Source organism: Marmota monax, unplaced genomic scaffold (genome assembly GCF_021218885.2).
Source record: "Marmota monax isolate L192 unplaced genomic scaffold, Marmota_monax_Labrador192_F-V1.1 WCK01_AAM20220418_F8-fsc00021, whole genome shotgun sequence".
NCBI lineage: Eukaryota > Metazoa > Chordata > Mammalia > Rodentia > Sciuridae > Marmota > Marmota monax.
The window spans coordinates 4,487,429-4,501,682 of record NW_026695228.1 but is presented as its reverse complement, the minus strand read 5'-3'; the positions used below and the strand labels follow the sequence as shown (position 1 = coordinate 4,501,682).

Sequence of the window (14,254 nt, the reverse complement as noted above, 5' to 3'; positions counted from 1 at the left end):
TCTAAAGCTCTGTGGGCGAAAGGCAAACGAAAACACCAAGTTTTGTGAAGATGGCTAATATACCAACAGGAACTGTATCTGTCTCTTTATTCAAGAAATAAGGATCAGTTCTTAGGAAGTTCTGGATAGTTTTGTGCTAGACATTGTGCCCTCATGCAGAGAATTCTTTCTCCACGAAAAGAGAAGAAAGAGGAAAATTAGTGTATAAAAATAGGAATATTTTCTGGATTCAGTGAAGATGGAGAAACTGGATCTATATGACAGACTCTTGGAGACTCTGGGGTCCTTCATAGAACAATTATAAAGTGATACTGAGCAAAATCAGGATTTCACATGCCACAAGTGGGATGATTCTTCTGGAGATCTAGTAATGAGTGGATCCTAGAAATAGAAATAAGTTGTATGCCCTTCTTTCTTCAGGATGTACCTTTGAATTCATGAGTTGCTTGATGCTCAAATTCATCAGCAGAAATTTAAGTCATTTTTTTCTCCTTCCTATAAGTGAAAGGCTAGAGTGGCAAGCCACAGAACAAATAAAACCAGGTTTCCTGGGATGGAGTATTTTGCTGATGTAAGGACTGAGAGAGAAAAATGAATATCAGGGATAAAGGAATCATTACTTGAGTTTTACCATATGCCTATCAAAAATCAATTACTATGTTCATTTTTTTAAATTATTGAGACAAAGTCCTAATAAGCCTTAGTAGTCACTGATGTTTTATTCATAGAGAATTTCCTAGGTTATTTGAAAAGGAAGCATTTCCTGAGACTGCTATTGAATGTAGACAAACGAAAAGTAAAGGTTGCCAGGATTTAAGGAGTAAATTCTTCAAGTAAGGATTAGGGGTTGATAGTCTTAACTTTATTTTATCTAGTTTTTAACAAGAATTTTATGAGGCCACACACTTTTAATATCTAAAAAAAAAAGTATACCTGAAAAATAATTAGTCCATTCTACATTATATCATTTGTATCCAATGGACCCCTAAATTTATAGTTGTACATTTTTAAAATATAAATATATATATATATATATATATATATATATATATATATATATATATATATGGCTACATGTCTATTAGGATGGCAAAACAAAGCAAAACAAAACAAAGCTGGGTGCTGACAAGGATTCAAAAAAAGTAGAATTCTCATTCATTGCTCCTGGAAACGCACAATAGTGCAGCCATTTTAGAAAACAGTTTGACTGTTTCTTAAAGTTAACAGTACACACATCATAAGACTCAGGAATGTCACTCTTCTCAATAAAAAAATTCATGAAAATTTTTTCTTTAAACAAAGAGACTAATGTGAATGTTTATAGAAGCTATGTTTATATTTGCCTGGAATTAGAAAGACCTTAAATGTCATTGAACTGATTGATAAACTATGGTGTATTCATGCAATGAAATACTACTAGGGGATTAAAAAACAATAGGGTCACCCCTTGGTCTCATGTGTGATTGGTTCCAGGACCCACCACAAATACCAAAATGCAAGGATGCTGAAGTCCCATGTATAAAATAGGGTAATGTTTTCATTGATTCTGAGTACATTTCCTATATTCTTTGTGTCCCCTCTTAATTACTTATTATACCCAGTACAATGTAAATACTATACAATTAGTTGCTATTCTGTATTATTCAGGAAATAATGTCAAGAGAAAAGTTTGTGTATTTTTAATACAGACATATTTTTTCCCCAAATATTTTCTCTCTTAGTTGAATTAGTGGGTGTGGAATCCACAGACAGTGAGGGTCGAATGTAACTACTGGTACATTCAAAATGATGACTCTAAAGCAAATTATGCTAACTAAAAGAAGTCAGACTCAAAGATTATATACCATATAATTCCATTTATATTACACATGAAAAGTCCAAACTATAGAGACAGAAATAGATGAATGGGGGTGGGAGAAGGGGTCTATTTGTTGTTGTTGTTTTGTTTTTTGTACTGAGGATTGAACTCAGGGGCACTCAACCACTTAGCCACATCCCCAGCCTTATTTTGTATTTTATTTACAGACAGGGTCTCACTGAGTTGCTTAGTGCCTTGCCATTGCTGAGGCTGGCTTTGAACTCGCGATCCTCATACCTCAGCCTCCTGAGCTGCTGGTATAACAGGCATGTGCCACAGCACCCGGCTAGAAGGGTCTAATTCTAAAGCGATAGGAGGTGATTTGAGAATGGGCTACAGCTGTACAATACCTTGATGGTTGTTGAGGTTACACAGTTGTGTAGATTTGTCAAAATTATAGAATGATACACTGAAAAGAGTGAACATACTAAGTTATATGCAGGTGTCTCTTTTAAAAAGACAATTATTATTTAAGAAAGCATCAATCTCTCCAATTTAAAAATATATTAAGCATTTTCTATGTGTATCAAAGATGGATAAGACTCTGAAACATCCCTAAGAGTTTCTCTAAGAGTCACTCAAACTACACCTTGTTTCCACTCCCATCAGCCTAACAGCTCTCCAAAGGATTTTCATTGCAATAAAAATAAAATTTAAACTCCTTGTGCTGGCCAGTTCAATCAGGGTACCTATTGCTTACCTCTCAGATATTTTCCTACCTCATTCCTACTTGGTCAACTATGATTCAACCCCACTGACTTCTTCTCTCCCTTGATCTCCCCCAAGGCTACTCAACTTATTATTCTTCCGCTCTAGAATGCTCACTTCCCCAAACTCCCTAACACTGCCTCTTTTTCATCTTTGGGCTCGCTTGACTGTTTCTTCTTTAGAGAGGCCTGTAGGTGATGGGGCAATGGCTGCTTGTTCTCCAGCTCCTTTTTATTGTGTATTTAATGTCTTCTTTGTTCTTATCTATGTGAAGTCATAATTTTTAAAAATTTATTTACATATGTTATGGATTGAATGTTTGAGCCTCATCCTCACTCAAATTCTTAATGTGGAAGTCCTAACTGCTAGTGTAGTTGTATTCGAGGAAGATCTGGAAGCAGCTATTTAGAATTAAATGAGGTCATAAGGTTGGGACCTAGATTGGATAATATTAATGTTTTTAATAAAAAGAGACAGTAAAGAGCTTACTGTTTACATGCCTTGGGAAAAAGCCATTTGAGGATACAGTCCACACATTGGGAAGAGAGCTCTCACCAAAACCTAACCACCAGGGAGCTTGATCTTGAACTTGTAGCATTCAGAATTTGTGAGAAGGCAAATTTCTGTTGTTTAAACCACCCACTCAATACTCTTTCTCAATGCATCCCAGACTGTGAAATGCAATGTCTTTATCAATGATTTCTCTCTTTAGAATGTTAGCTCAAATAGCAGATGCTTTATAACTATTGAATACTGAATGAATGAATACATGCAGAGCAGCTTGGGGAATTAAATGGTGATTACGGTACAGGATGGCCAATGCCCAGAAGACAGGAATAGAAAAAATGGGTCCCTGAAACCAGGTAGGAAGCTAAGAGATAAGAGCCCAGAGAAGAGAACACAGTCCAGCATTGCATACTCTGTTTTCTATGCATACAAAGACAATAGTAACTAGACAAAAGTCCTTTTCTATGAAAAACATGGTTTGCATTTAATAACCCCCTTTAGCTCTTACTTTTGACAGGTCTTATCTATGAGACAGTTAAACAGAACGACTGGTCCCAGGGATCATGAAGACATGACAGGCTCCCAAGACCACTCAAACAACAGTCATTCTCTTATACCATGTAGTAGTTTAACTTCCGGTAGAAATTCAGGTTTAACCTCTTATACCGACAGAGAAAATCATGCATCACATTTTAGCATGGCTGGTCTATTTTATAAAATGTACCAATTGGAGTATTAAAAATGAAAGCAATAAAAATTGGATTGACAGGAAGAGTTTACAGGAAATTCCATGGGGAAAACTGAGAGCAGAAACATAAAGAAACCAGCCAAGTAAACTGATACTAACAAAAGGAACCCTTGGGGGAAAATTTAATGCATTTTTGTTCTATCTGTGCTAATCCTACCCATCAAATGAGAACGATATTTCATACTTCCTAGCAAGTTCCAATACTGCCACTCAAGTCAGAGTCATTTAGAAGGGAAAATGTACTAGGAAGAATGGACTGAGCACAGCATACTATCTTGATCCTCTAATTCTGGTATCTGAAAATAAGCTCTTCTCAAGCCCAAACACAAACCAGATGAATTTACAGAAAGCCCTTGCTTAAGCCAGGACAGGAGGGACTACTAGTGTGTCTGAGGCTTAAAGGTGCTATATCTAAAGAAAATACACAGACTCAAAGGGAGAACTGTAGAATGTGCTTTCCAATCTCTTAGCTTTTTCCTATTCCCTGTCATGTGTCCATATCACAGTCTGAAAATACTTTCTATAAGAGGCATCACCTCAAAAAAATTAGAACATCCCAATAAACCTTCAGGCAGAAGTGACATGTTATTGGGGAACAGGAAAGAGAAAATTGACAAAACGTTTTAGCCATAATAATAGATTAAAGGTAGTTCCAAACATGTGCCCTTATGCTTTTATATTTGTTAACCCATGCATTATACCTTGCAAAATCCTGTTACAGAAAACTGAGAATGCACTGCTCAACACATTTTCCTGAAATCAGTTTACTCTCTTAAGAGAGATTTCTTTGACAAGATTCACATAATACAATGAATGTAACAAGGACCCCTTTTATATTTAGCCTTGTACTTCTAAGCCAGAGGGGATTTTTCCCTCCAAGGGACATTTGACAGTGTTTGGAGACACTTGCCACAATCTGGAGAGTGGATGCTAGTGGCATGTGCTGTGAAGAGGTCCAGGATGTTGCTACTCCTTGCAACATGTAGGAAAGCTCTCACAGCAAGATGATCTGGTCCAAAATGTTAATAGTGTTGAGATGGAGGAAACTGGACTTTGGCATAAGGGCTAGCTTCCTCTGGAGAGGTTTCACACAAACAAAATACCAAATGCCAAAGTGACTAAGAGAAGTTAACTAACCATGAACTCTAAGATGGCCCTTGAAAACTTAATATTTCTTTTCTTTTTAAAAAATATCTTTTTTTTTTAGATGTTATGGACCTTTATTTTATTCATTTATTTGTATGTGGTGCTAAGAATCAAACCCAGGGCCTCACACATGCTAGGCAAGTGCTCTTACCACTGAGCCACAACCCCAGCCCCTGAAAACTTAATATTTCTAATGAATGTGAAAAGTTCCATGGTAATCTGGCAGTAAAGGCAGGGAGCCTCTGTAAGTCCAGAAAATGCAAGTGTAGGTCACTAATAGGATATTATTTTGCCTACAGAAAAGTCATCTTCGGGGGATTTGGCAGTCAGTAGTAATATGGTGAAATCTTATTTCACTGATAATAAAAACAACATGAATGTATCAATAACCCCAGGGTAGGATATTTTTTTTCTTATAGAAAAAAAACTATGAAATCCTATTTACACACTGAAATAAACAGCACAGGCTTGTGTTTCATGTCTGCAGGCTATATTGTTAGAGTCAGAACCATGAAGGCTACCCTCAGGGTAACACAAGAGCACAAGATTAATAAGTTATTGGTCATTTTTATTGTAATGCCAACGTATCCTTCACATTAGATTTCTTTCCTGATATAATAAGATAAGGCTTCTGTATCACTTAATATCAAGTGTTCATATAAAACAGCTGGCAAACCAATGTTATAGAAAATATTCTTTTTATATCTCCCCCAAGAATACATTTTATTCAAATAAAACAATCCAAGAGGGTCTCACACAGCATCTCTCAGTGAAAAGGGCACAGGAATGATGAGATTTTGAATATGGGAGGGATTGTTCCCCACCTCCTATGCTCATATTTGAAAGTGATGGAATTTCATATTGAACTGCTAAAAAAGCAATAGGGCAAGAGTAATAACAAATTATAGAGTTATGCTAGAGAGCTTTGAAAGAAGGACAGGAATTTTTATTCTTGCAAGTTACCCTCTTTGAAAAAGTATGCAGCTTTTTTTTTCCTTTTCTAGAGTGACTCAGATACTTCTTCACTCTAACCTCCAAAGCCTTAGATAGAAGTGACATTGAACTAATTCTTTTAAACGTGGTAATTGGATAGATTCAGGCAGATGACAGAACCAACATTTTCCGCTGACTAAATGCAAACAGCACACATTTACCATGGTCCAGTGACAAAATGTTTGTTCTTCATTAGGTAACAATCAAGCTAAATGTGAGAGTCTTTATTTCAGTTTCTTTGCTCTATTAATGTGGACGTGTTGGGACTCAGAACATTTAAATCTTTACACAGTGCGAGGTTCCAGCTGCAACCCAGCCACATATTGGCTTATGATTCTCAGAAAGGCCTGTGGAAGCATGTAGTTATAGGACACTACAGGATTATAAAATATGTCCTTCAACCAGGACTTCTATAAGAGGGACTTCTGTAAGAGGACAAACTCATGTTAGTACTCATCCTGAAGCCACTTGATGAATGCCTCACTGGAACACAAATCCCTATCCTCTGTGTCCAATGGAACTAATTTGCCTCATTTAAAAATATATAAAAAGGTTAACAGTGAAAAATATTTCCCTTCTGCCTCTATTTCCCAGTTCTCCATTGGCTCTTAGCACAAAATGATTACTACCCTTTCTTGTATCCTCTTGCAAAATATTTCATATATATATATATATATATATATATACACACATGAATATGTACATATATCTCTTAGTACTTTGTGTTTTGCTTTCTATATCACATCAGAACTGTGTACATGTCCTTTGTAATTAGTGTGAAAATTTCTTTTCTCAAATTGTATCACAAAATATCTTTCAATGGTACAACAGATAGCAATTTTTAAAAAGTTTTGAACTCAAATGAATCATCATTAAATAATCCTTAATAGTACTAACCAGATTGGAGTGAGTTGCAACTGTGTCTTTGGGTACCATCCTCTGGTCTGCCCATGGTATAGAACTAGCTTCTTCCCCACAGTATTACATATTAAGTATTTTTTTTCTGTTTCTCTATTATTTTTGAGTTGGGTTTGACTGATAGATGGAATACAGCCGGGTGAATAGGGAATAGCACACTTTATTCTAGACGTTTACTTTAGACATTCCTTGGTGTGCTGAGTAGTTATCTAAATCAGCTTCTATACCTTTATGAAGTGCCAGCGTTAACCTAAGGGACAGTATGTTGAGAAAATATTTGCAGCTATTTTGACATCTTAGGTGTGTAGAAATGGTTGTTCTGCCAGTGCAAATGTTACCATGTGAGGCAATAAAAACCAGAGATGAGCACAATATTTTTAAAAATTATCTCTATTAAAAAGAATCAAATGAATCATATTGCTTAGCTATCATCTCTCTATTTCTTTCAGTTTCACTGTAGTATATAAAATTTCTATCATCTCATCATCAATAATACAATGGATAGTTTAATGCTTTCAAAATTCCATTCTCAACCCAGGACATCACATATTCGGGGGCACTTTGCTTGGGTGACACTAGATGTTGTATTTACAGAGAATCAGGTTAAGATGTCACATGGGAGCAGCTTGAGTAGATGGCTGGGGTGAGGCAGGGATTTCCCTGATGTCAACTCTCTAAAAGAAGCAGGTATCACCAGACAGATTTCCCACTTTTTTTTTTTTTTTTTTTTTTGGACTAGGGATTGAGCTCAGGGGCACTCAACCACTAAGTCACATCCCCAGTCCTTTTTTATCTTTTATTTAGAGACAGGGTCTCACTGAATTGCATAGGGTCTTGCTACCTTGTCAAGACTGGCTGTGAATTCGTGATCCTCCTGCCTCAGCCTCCCAAGCTGCTGGGAGTACAGGAGTGTACCACCACACCTGGTCAGAGTTTCCACTTCTGAGTCGGCATTCCCAATGCTGGGTTAAACAGTTTATTCAACTTTATTTTTTTTTAATTATTATTGTGCCTGGCATTGAACCCAGGGGTGCTTAGATACAGAGCAACATCCTCAGCCTTTTATTTTATTTTTATTTTGAGACAGGGTCTCACTAAATTGCTTAAGTCCTCCCTAAGTTGCACAGGCTGGCTTTGAACTTGGAATTCTCCTGCCTTAGCCTCCCAAATTACTGGGATTATAGGCATGCAACACTGTGCCCAGTTTAAAAACTGTCTACTCAAAAGAACAAGACATAGTGAACTTCATCAATGAGTTAACAGTCCAGCAGGGATGCAAACACGTGTGTCAATAGCTATGTGATGAAAAGGCTAATTGTGACATATATTGTGGGATTGCCACAGAATGCAACAATATCATCACTATTTACAATGCTGATTATGTTACACCACACCAATTTCCTTTAATCCTCACACAGTCTTATGAAAGGATATTAGCACTGTCATCTCCACCTCACAGAGAAGGAAACTGAAGTAGTTTGTGGTCTCGTATTTGGTAAATGACAGAACTTGGATGTACTTCAGGGGAGCTGGTTCTGAATTCTGTTCTCTGAACCATTGCTTATACTATTTCTCTGATGACCAATTGTATAATAGCTGTGCCTAGTATCATTTGATGATGTCCCTGAAATGAATACTTTTTAAAAACGTGTGTGTGGTGGGGGTGATTAGTGGGTGTCACCATGTCTGAACTCAGGTAGAGAAAATCCCTTAAGTAACAAGACCCAGAGTGCACTGTGATGTTCTGAGAACCACAGTTCAGCTGCAGTAACCCATGTCTGGAATTCCTTTTGGGCTACCTGGGGGATTCTGAATTTCGTTCTCTGGTTAGTAAATGTTACTCAGAACTTCAAATCAGGTAGGTATGTGATTCCTGTGATTACGTTGACTTTTACAAATTATTCAATATGTGGTGTATATACACAATGGAGTTTTACTCAGTCAAAAAGAAGAAAGAAATTGTCATTTGCAGGAAAATGGGTGGAACTGAAGAGAATCATGTTAAATGAAATATGCCAGATTCAAAAAGTCAAGGATCATGTGTTTTCTCTTGGATGTGGAAGCTAAAGAGAAAAAAAGGGAAATAAGGCGGGGATTTTGTGAAAATAGAAAGGAGACCAGTAGAATAAAGAAAGAGGACTAGGAAGAAAAAGGGGAAGTACTGGAGAATGAAATTGATCAAATTATGTTATGTGCATATATGCATTTATCATAATAGATCCCATTTTTGTAAAATTGTAACACATCAATCAATAATCTTTAAAAAACAAAAATTTTTAAAAGCAACAGGAAAATCATTTGGAGAAGCTATATTAGAGGCACGTAAATGACAATGTAGTACAGGTATATAATGGTGATTTGATTAATTCCCCCAGTGGCAGGAGGGAAGGCTGAGCCGATGATATAGTTTAGATATAGAAAGAACAAAATCTAATGAAAATTTTGATCATGGCAAATGTAGAAGAACCCAAAAGAAAGAATCCACACTATAATCTGGATTTGATAGCCTAAGTGACTTTTAGAGTGAATTTTTTAAACAGGAAAGATAATTTGATAAGTATTCTCCACTTAAATTTGTGTGGTTTGTATCGTGAAGTGTTGATGAAGATCATGACCTCAGTTTGGGACTTGCAAAGACACGTGTAAACAGTGGTAGGGCTCTGAAGCTTTATGTACTAAACTGTGAGGTCTTTAGTTCCTAAAAATAAGTTAAAAAAAAAAAAAGCAGGTAGAAGGGGAAGAATCAGAAGAGGAAACTGAAGGCAGTAAAATTAGGAGCATGAAGAAATAGCAAAGAGTGGATCCAAGAGAAGAGTTTCAAAACAGTATAAATGGTGAATTAAAAAAAAAATCAAATGTATAAGATGTTAAATATGTAAGTGGACTAAAAACTGTAGTTACAACTGTCAAATTTGGAGATCTCTGGGGACACCAACAAGAGAAATTCCTGTGAGTTTTGGTCTAAAATTCACATTTCAACAGGCTGAATCAGAAAAGACTAAGGACGACAGTTGTGTAGAATACTGAAGATGTTTATCAGGAAAGAGAAGATCTGGTTGCTATACAGAGGGTCCTGCCAGTGGAAAGGATTATTTTGTTTCCAACATCTTTGTAGGTGGGGGGGAATTGAAGTGTATAATGTACAGAATAAAAGTAATATTTTATGGGCAGCAATGTGTTGAAAAGAGAGACTGATTTATGGAATAAAGTTCTTTATTTTATGAGATTAGATAAAAATCAATAATTTGGGCTGATGTGGTGGCACATACCTATAATCCCAGCTACTCAGGAGGCTGAGGCAGGAGGATCACAAATTGGAGGCCAACCTTGGCAACTTAGTGAGATCATGTCTCAAAAGAAAAGACTAAAATAAAAGGGCTGAAGGTGTAGCTCAGTGGTAGAGCACTTGCCTATCATGTGTAAGGCCCTGGTTTAATACCCGCTTCCACACAAAATAAATAAATAAATAAATAAAAGAATGTGGGTACTTTTAGCATCAAAGGTTTGTTCTTGAGTAAACTATTCATCATTGAGACTATTCAAGTGGGAGTAGGAGCGGGCATTTGATGGTCTATATCAAATACCATTGCTTCTGTATCGCTTTCCCTTTATGCTAATTGTCAAGGGCATCAGACTCTCCTTAGAGTAAGAGACTTGCATTTGACTCCCAGCTCTTCCTCAGACTGAATGGCCTCATTTACTTATCTGTAAAATGGGAATGTTAGTACTCACCAAAGGAGTTATCATTAGTTCATGAAATAAACCATTCAAAGTATGTTCGTGTGCGCTTTTAAATTTTGCTTCAGAATCAGCCATCAATACAGTACATTTTAGAGATAACTGAAAGTTATATGGAAAACAGATAACATTTGTGAGTTAGTATTAATTACAGTGTATGTGACAATGATATTGTCATTGTGGCATAATGTCTGTAATTTTGAAGATGTGTATTGAATAATTTAGGGGTGAAGTTGGTTATGATGTCTAAATTTTGCTTTGATATGGTCCAGCAAAAATATCTATTGATCTAAATAGTGATTAACACAATTGTAATTCAATAATTAAGTGTATAATTAAGTATAAAAATAAGTTATCCTATTTCTATCTTTAACAACATAAACTCTATGATACGAGGACTAGGTACATCTAGGTCACTGTGCATCTTCAATCCCTGACATATAGTCTTGGGAAACAGGTAGACTCATATTTGCATAAGAGATATACACACATACAAATATGTAGGTATGAATACACACACACGTGTATATATATATGAAACACTGTAAAACATTAGCACTTGCTGAATCTAATGAGTGGGCATACAGGTGTTTATGTAACTATCATTTCTGTTTCTCTGTATGTGTACCCATTTTCAAAATAAATTACTTACTCTAACAATATGTATTCATTTAACTCTCAAATCAGATATATCCATTTGAATCAATGCTCCACTGAATTAAAAATATCAAGTAATTTGTAAATAGTGTATGTTCAGTAAATGTCACTCCTTCTGTTATAGCACCTATATTGTGTCAGTCACTTAGCACACTATGTCTCATTTCATAGCTTTTGAATTAACTATTATGTCTCAGCTATGCAACTTAATTCTAGAGGACTTTCTTGGCTGGGTCTTTACTTTTCTCAACTCACTAAGTCTAAAGTGCTTTTGTGGGGGCGGCGGGGGTAAGTAAATATGCTTGTTGGCTAAATAAATGGATATCTTTAAGCTTCACTCCTGGAGGGAAATCTACATCAACAAGGGGACAAAGGCCCAAACTTACACCCTTGTTTATTACCAGTGGTTAACTCTTTTTTTTTTATTTTTTTAAATTTTTTATTGTTGGCTGTTCAAAACATTACATAGTTCTTGATATATCATATTTCACAATTTGATTCAAGTGGGTTATGAGCTCCCATTTTTACCCCATATACAGATTGCAGAATCACATCAGTTACACATCCATTGATTTACATATTGCCATACTAGTTGTCTGTTGTATTCTGCTGCCTTTCCTATCCTCTACTATCCCCCCTCCCCTCCCCTCCCCTCCCCTCCCCTCCCCTCTTCTCTCTCTGCTCCCTAGTGGTTAACTCTTAATGGAAGGTGGACTGCAAAGTTCTTGCAGGAGGACGTCTTCTCGAATACTGTGATCTTTAACATCTGTAGGACATACCACTGTGCCTGGTAGACTCCCTGGATGTTTGTTGAATGGATGAATAAATGACTGGTGGAATGAATGATGGTAAGAATAAGAGATAATTATTTAAACACTCAACGTCTTAGTGATTTCATTAGAGGTCACTGACCAAATAGAAAAATGGAATTTAATTCATTCTATCTTTTATATTGATCTTCAATGAGGCCTTCATCACAATTGATTCTTTAAGAAGATTGAAAGAAATGGGGGAAACCCAACATAAAAGGCTGTGAAACTACAATAAGCAACCAACCAAAGAATGATTATTGTTGATTATAAGACAGTCAAAGCAGAGAGAAAGCAAGAGGAGGTGAGAAAAGAGTTCCAACTAAAGATACTCTGAATCCAAGGAATTGTAGAGAGGCCAGACCATGTAGATTAACAGTCTTATTTTTCAGAGGAGGAATTTAAAGCTAACTAAGAGGATAATTAAACTGAAGAATGAGGACACAATCACCTGAGTTACTACCCTGACTTCTGTCTATGACCATTACCCAGACTATCAGAAGGAAAGAGAAAAAAAGCATTATTGATGTAGGAATTAACCCCAGGCACACACTTGAAATTATTGAAAGCTAATTTCTATAATGATTATCAGAGGTGTCACTCTTCTCCTAAAGAAACACAGATAATTCTCACTGTACCTATACTTCCCTCTTCACATCCAGTTCTTCACTGTGTCTCATTACTGGGGGAAGTGGTGGGAGGAGATTAGAAGTTCAAAAAAAAAAAGAAAGAGAAGGGCTTCCTGTAGACAGAGGAATTGTGCAAATAGAGATCAGAATCACATGTGGGAATAAAAATTATTCCAATGTTAAAAAAAATAACAAAACAGTCTGGTTTAAATAACTGACACAAAACCAAAACATATTTGACCCTTTTTTCTTTGGTACTCACTCAGACTTCAAGCTAGCAATTAAGACAGAGAAAATATATATGGTCGACTTACCCGTTCTGTATGGCGGCTGTGGGGTCATAGGTCAGAGCCATGCCAGCCTGCACATGGGGGGAGAGGGGAGGAAACAAGTCTCAGTATTTTTATTAGAACACCCAAAACATTCAGTTCAAAGATTTCTATCTTTACTTTTCATGATTTGTGTTTATTTTCTCCTATATATTACTTCACACTTACTGCCCAAACTAGCACAAACCAGACTCCCACCAGTGAGTTGGGAGTTTAGATAATATATCCAGACAAACCAAGGTGCACTGGAACTTGGATGATTTCCATTTCTACTTCATAAACCATCTGCTGTCTAATTTGGTATCCTTATAATTTCTCACTAGTGTCAAGAGCAGCTCTTGTGGGTTTCGTGGCTGGCACGAAAAAAAGGAAGAATGAATCCTGTACTCTGGATAAAAATAAAAGAGACTTAAAATGTATTCAACCTGGTAGAAGAAACTTAGGAAATATTTATTTTAAAATAGATCCCATGCAGGGAATGAATGACAAAGCGCTTGTCATATGGATTTCTAGTACCTGTTCTATCAAGTATGGTAGGAAAGGGAGATTATTTACATATGACAGAAATTTTAGGCCACATGGCTAATAACGAGGTAGTTTTGTTCTGTTTCTAAGAATAAGGCCACCTCTGAAAAGCTACGCTTCTGTAACCTGCCATGTTCTCAGAAAAGAATACAAGCTTGAGGATTGCTGGTTCATAGCCTGCCATGTCCCTGCCTATACAGCACCATATTTGATCCTCACAACAACTCCATGAAGTAGGCAGGAACATGATTTTCTCCATTTTATTGATGAAGACACTGAAGCTGGGAAAGATCAAGCCTCTTGCTCAGGGTCACAAATTTGAAGGCAAAATCAGATTTTAACCCAAATCTTCCAATGTGGGCTGCTTTTCGCTCTTCTGCTACAACACTGGCCTAGGGTTGGAAAGTGGCCAGAGGATCCATCAGGGAGAACCTTCTCTGTGGCTATCGGAACACATCACCTTTGGTTTACCAGGGCGGGCAGTATGGTTATCACCTGTGTGTAGGAATAAAATGTAAAATGCAACTTAAGACTGCCCAGGTTGTCTTTAGGGAGGATTTCTTTTTCTGTTTTGAAAATTGAAAAGTGAATCATATCAACATCAATTTCCAGGCTTTGATATTGTACTGTAATTACACAGGATGTAACCACTGGGAGAAATGAGGTAAAGTATATACAGGGCTACCCTG

General features: G+C 36.6%; 1 protein-coding gene across 11 annotated transcripts in view; it reads right to left on the bottom strand.

Annotated features, from left to right (window-relative positions):
• The window catches only part of Rbms3 (RNA binding motif single stranded interacting protein 3), a 1,321,467-nt gene that overhangs the window by 105,797 nt on the left and 1,201,416 nt on the right, over positions 1-14,254 (bottom strand). For all 11 annotated transcript variants that reach the window (XM_058576560.1, XM_058576562.1, XM_058576563.1 and 8 more), the window contains one exon: positions 13,026-13,072. In XM_058576560.1, coding sequence (XP_058432543.1) covers positions 13,026-13,072 — 47 coding nt within the window. The remainder of the gene's footprint in view (positions 1-13,025; positions 13,073-14,254) is intronic.